Here is a 4,384-nt window from a genome sequence, read left to right on the forward strand (position 1 = left end):
GAGTCTTTCATCTTCGTAACCCCAATATTGCCCATCTGCCCGGATACAGTTTCAAATGACTGACTCGATTCCTCACTATCATAATTTTATCTCTACAGTCTACTTCTCTCTAACGATACTTTCAAAGAGGAATATCACTTGTTTTTAGATCAGATTAGATTATTTCTCTCCCGCTGGGCTTGGTTTGTGTGTGAGATTCGTCAAATCATAACTCATGATAGAACAATTGGGCGTTGCCAGCGAGAGGACCGAGTATTAATATGGTAATGAAGAGGTGTGGTTAAACGTCAACACGAGCACGGATAGTCAGCTTCGCACCTCCTAGCAGGCAGTCGGGCGAAGGCCATTACCAGTTAAGGACCTGTGATTGGTTAAGGAGGCCGGGCCCTGTGGCGAAGTTGGGTGGTCGTATCGCAGTGGAGTTTAACACGAACTTCCTAACCCGGCTACATATATAACAGTGAGGGAACGAGCACTGATAGTGTCTAAGTGAAACAGTTTACCTAAGGCATTGATGGAATTTCTTTGACAGTGCCCACTTGCTTTACGGAGCCTCTAGGAGGAATTGCCACGCACTGTCATCGCATAATATAACTACGAATTTTTTCTTACCTTAGAGTAGAGAGGACTAAACTAAAAAGGAGAACTCTATTTGGTTATTATATATGCCCTGCATGGGTAAAAACGTATTTAAGTTCTCTGCTGACGGTGCGTCTGACAACACCGGTCTACTGTATCTGAGGCCGGTCTTTCGGGTTACTGGCGCATTTTGGTAGTGCCATGAGGTGTGACATGGACAAGTCAGCTGGTAGTGACCACGGCGCGGCCCCCGACAACCAAACGTTTCTGGCCCAGCGCAAGCAGGAGATGAGAACTGGGTGCGGCGGTCAGCTCCTCTCCCCGACCAGTAGTGAGGACGACAGCTTAGGACGAGAACGGCCCTTACATCTCACCATGTTAGACATGACGACAAATGTCACTTCAAGCAGCTACAGCGAGGCGGACGATGTGCACAGTGATGATGAAATCGAGTCCGTAGGTACGGAAGATCCTCTGTTGAACATGGACCCCCGGCTCCATGGGGGATTCGGCTGAGTTTACTACCAGCACCCCACGTGTCAAGAAAGAACATGGCAGTGAGGAAAAGAGGCAGTTAGACAGCGAAGAGGACGGTTCAGATGGGGAATGTAGGAGCGGTAAGAAGTCTGATTCTGGTAAGAGCAATCTTGTCAAGCCCCCCTATTCCTATATCGCTCTGATTACCATGTCTATACTACAGTCTCCCCACAAGAGACTAACACTTAGCGGCATTTGCGAGTTCATCATCAACAGATTCCCTTACTATCGCGACAAATTCCCGGCCTGGCAAAACAGCATCCGTCATAACTTGTCTCTGAATGACTGTTTTGTGAAAATTCCCCGGGAACCAGGCAACCCCGGCAAAGGTAATTACTGGACCTTGGATCCGGCCAGCGAGGACATGTTTGACAATGGCAGTTTCCTGAGACGACGAAAACGGTTCAAGAGACAGGCTGATATAATGCAGCAACCAACAGCTTTTATGGCCGCAACGGATCCTTTCTTTCACTCCCATGGGTTCCTGCCCAGTCCCCACCATACGAGCGCCGGCGCTGGCTTCCACTACCACCCTTACCTGGCTCACTTGTCACCGCACCTCCCTTTGATCTCCCACGGGCAGGGCCTTGGTGGCGAGTTAAGCCGAGCATCACTGCCACCTATGCCACTGTGTTTGTCGACAGCTCCAAACTTCGCCTCCTCGTTGTCAGGTGTAGCATCTTCCCCAATTCAGACGAGTTTGTCTTCTACTCCAACATCAAACAGTTATTCCAGTACCAAAACGCCATTTTCCATAGACAACATTATAGGCTCTACCAAAGAAAGTGCGAAGAGGAGCAGCATATTGTCTTCATCGCCGTTAGCCAACTCGTTTAGACCTCCATTGACTTCTAATTTGTCATTGTCTGTTCCGTCTTCTTTGAGTGTTTTGAGGAATGGATTAATTGAACCAGTGCGAGGAACTAGTAGTGCTTTTTCCACACCATTGCCACTTGGCATGTCAGCAATGACGGCACTAGACTTGGAAAAATATCGTCAGTATGTGCAATCCTGTTCATTAGCGGGCTGGCCCCGTTAAGTGAGGAAGTTACATTACATGTGTAACATTCAGTGGTTGACATTTGTTTGTTCTAGACGGTCATAATATGGGTTTCAAAATGAACAGCTTTTACTTTGACCGTACAGGGACTTCAACACTGAGCTCACTGACTCTGAATTTAATATCTGTATGTCCGGCAAAACAATCGTAACATTCCTTATCTGGATTTCGCAGGTGTGTTTTAAACTTAAAACGTCGCAATAGCATTTCAGTGCCAAACCGACGATATGATATGTGTATGCGTAATAATTTATTAAGTCGTCTTCCTGATATATATATATATATATTGTATGTCTACGCCGATTTAGTTACATAGATCACTTTTCGATTTGAAAGTATGTTGTGTATTTAACGTGTTTGCAATGTTTTCTAAAGGTCTTGGAAAATTGTTTTCTTGTGACGACCGTGGCGAATGTTTAACATATTGAGTAATTACACGTGTAAGCCTTCCATGCGTCACATTGCATTCTTTGTATTCCTTGGTCGTTTAGCGAGCATCTGGTAAATTAATTCACGTAGTGAATCCCCAATAGGAACTGTTGGCAGTGATGAAGACTGTAGGTTGGTTAATGTAGTTAGCAGACTTTCTTTATGTGTGTTTCGACTCTGCTTCATCACAAGTTCTGGTTATACGATACCAAAGCTTTAATTTATTTCGTTATGCAAGTATACGGAAAACTGTTATTATGATTTTACGCGCACAATAGTATTCTTAATTGATTGCATTTAGTGTTACATGTAATATGAAACCAGCACATCATACCTATGAAATTATACTAGAAGCCGAATGATTTGTCTTTTCTAAAACACTGTTAATCTTTGAGAGTTTCGGCTAATTTTTATTAATAAATAGTGCTACAGTCAACAGTGTTCCATTCATAATGAGTGAAAATCCAAGCGCAGGCGAAAAACGGGAATAAATTGTTAATTTTCTTGACAAGAATATCCTCTTAGGCATTGTATCAAAAATACAATCTTGTTTTTTCAACAAGATATACACGTATATTGGTTACTCTTTTGACTAGCTCATTGAAAGTCTTGTGCCAATGTCTCTGAATACAAATGCAAAGAAACAAGTGACGTGAAATGAAAACATTGTCAGCTTTTCTCTTTTCTTTTATTTAGTTTCTATGTCTTTGTTAGTTCGAGAAGTGTTTTTGCCCTGGAGTCATCTCCTAGCTGAGATTAATCATCTAGGGAGAACTATTACTCTTTTTGCCTCTGTGTGTATTACTTTCTCCGACTGGGGTGTTATGAAGCTCATGCCTTGCGGGCACACTGTATGTTAGGGACGGGTAGAAGTTTTCATTTACCAAGTCATCCGCGCATAGGGCAAGATTACAGACAGAAGCTAATCCCGAAGTGGAGAACTGACGACTCCTCACCGAGGGTGTGCGGTGGGCAGGACTTGCGCCTGAGTTCCCGACAGACTTGACCATATCCCGGCGAGACTCCCTTCTGCCACGCGGCTGCTAACGCAGATACCTTCAGGGGAGTAGACGGGCATAGGAAAAGTACACCTTCGTTCGCGTTGATAGCCCGCCCATGCACGGTTCTGTCCTGTGTCACCACACCTCTTCCCTTGAAATTCCCCATTCACCGTTCTATACACCCGTGTTAACCCTGCCATTATCATTTCCAATAAGGCGCTATCATGCATCCTGTATGGTTGGACGAAATTACCCTTAATGAATGTTTTCTATGGATGTAATAAATGCTGTTATTTCAAGCCCTGATACAATTTCTGGTTGTAAGACAGCCGATTTTACACTTTTCCCCTTGAATTATAGCAGATCTGTCGCTACAAAGTTTGCTACTCTTTGATGCAACCTATATGCTATAATTAGAGGAAGGAGTATAAAATCAGCTGTAACTCTGCTAATTAATACACGGAGAAGAATTTCTACTACATTGAAGTTATCGCACTGCCTAAAAACAAGATGGGCCCTTTGATGGTTTTTGCAATTACGCCAAAGGCTATATAAGGACATTAGTGTGCTGATATAAGGATTAACGCCACACATAATCCGATTGGTTAATGCTACATTAAACCATTTACACCGCGTTATGTAATACACCTGTATGTTGGTTTTCGGAGATTAACAGGTGCCGTTTAACTTCTATGCCTAGTTAATTTGGAGTGTACTAGATTAAAGATTAATCCACACCACAGACGGATTAATGATGGAACAAAACTCTTTGAGGTTC

General features: G+C 43.5%; 1 protein-coding gene across 1 annotated transcript; it reads left to right on the top strand.

Moving 5' to 3' along the window:
• The first annotated feature begins 503 nt into the window (after window positions 1-503).
• On the top strand, window positions 504-3,254 carry LOC135471176 (forkhead box protein D3-A-like). The gene has a single exon (XM_064750274.1). It carries the CDS (start codon window positions 1,079-1,081, stop codon window positions 2,153-2,155), a length of 1,077 nt encoding a protein of 358 aa, XP_064606344.1. The 5' UTR covers window positions 504-1,078; the 3' UTR covers window positions 2,156-3,254.
• The last annotated feature ends 1,130 nt before the right edge of the window (window positions 3,255-4,384 follow it).

The sequence above is a fragment of the Liolophura sinensis genome, chromosome 7 (assembly GCF_032854445.1).
Source record: "Liolophura sinensis isolate JHLJ2023 chromosome 7, CUHK_Ljap_v2, whole genome shotgun sequence".
Lineage (NCBI taxonomy): Eukaryota > Metazoa > Mollusca > Polyplacophora > Chitonida > Chitonidae > Liolophura > Liolophura sinensis.

What these genes read in the sequence shown, in the direction of transcription:
- LOC135471176 (XM_064750274.1), top strand. Translation starts at nt 1,079, where the DNA reads ATGGGGGATTCGGCTGAGTTTACTACCAGCACCCCACGTGTCAAGAAA.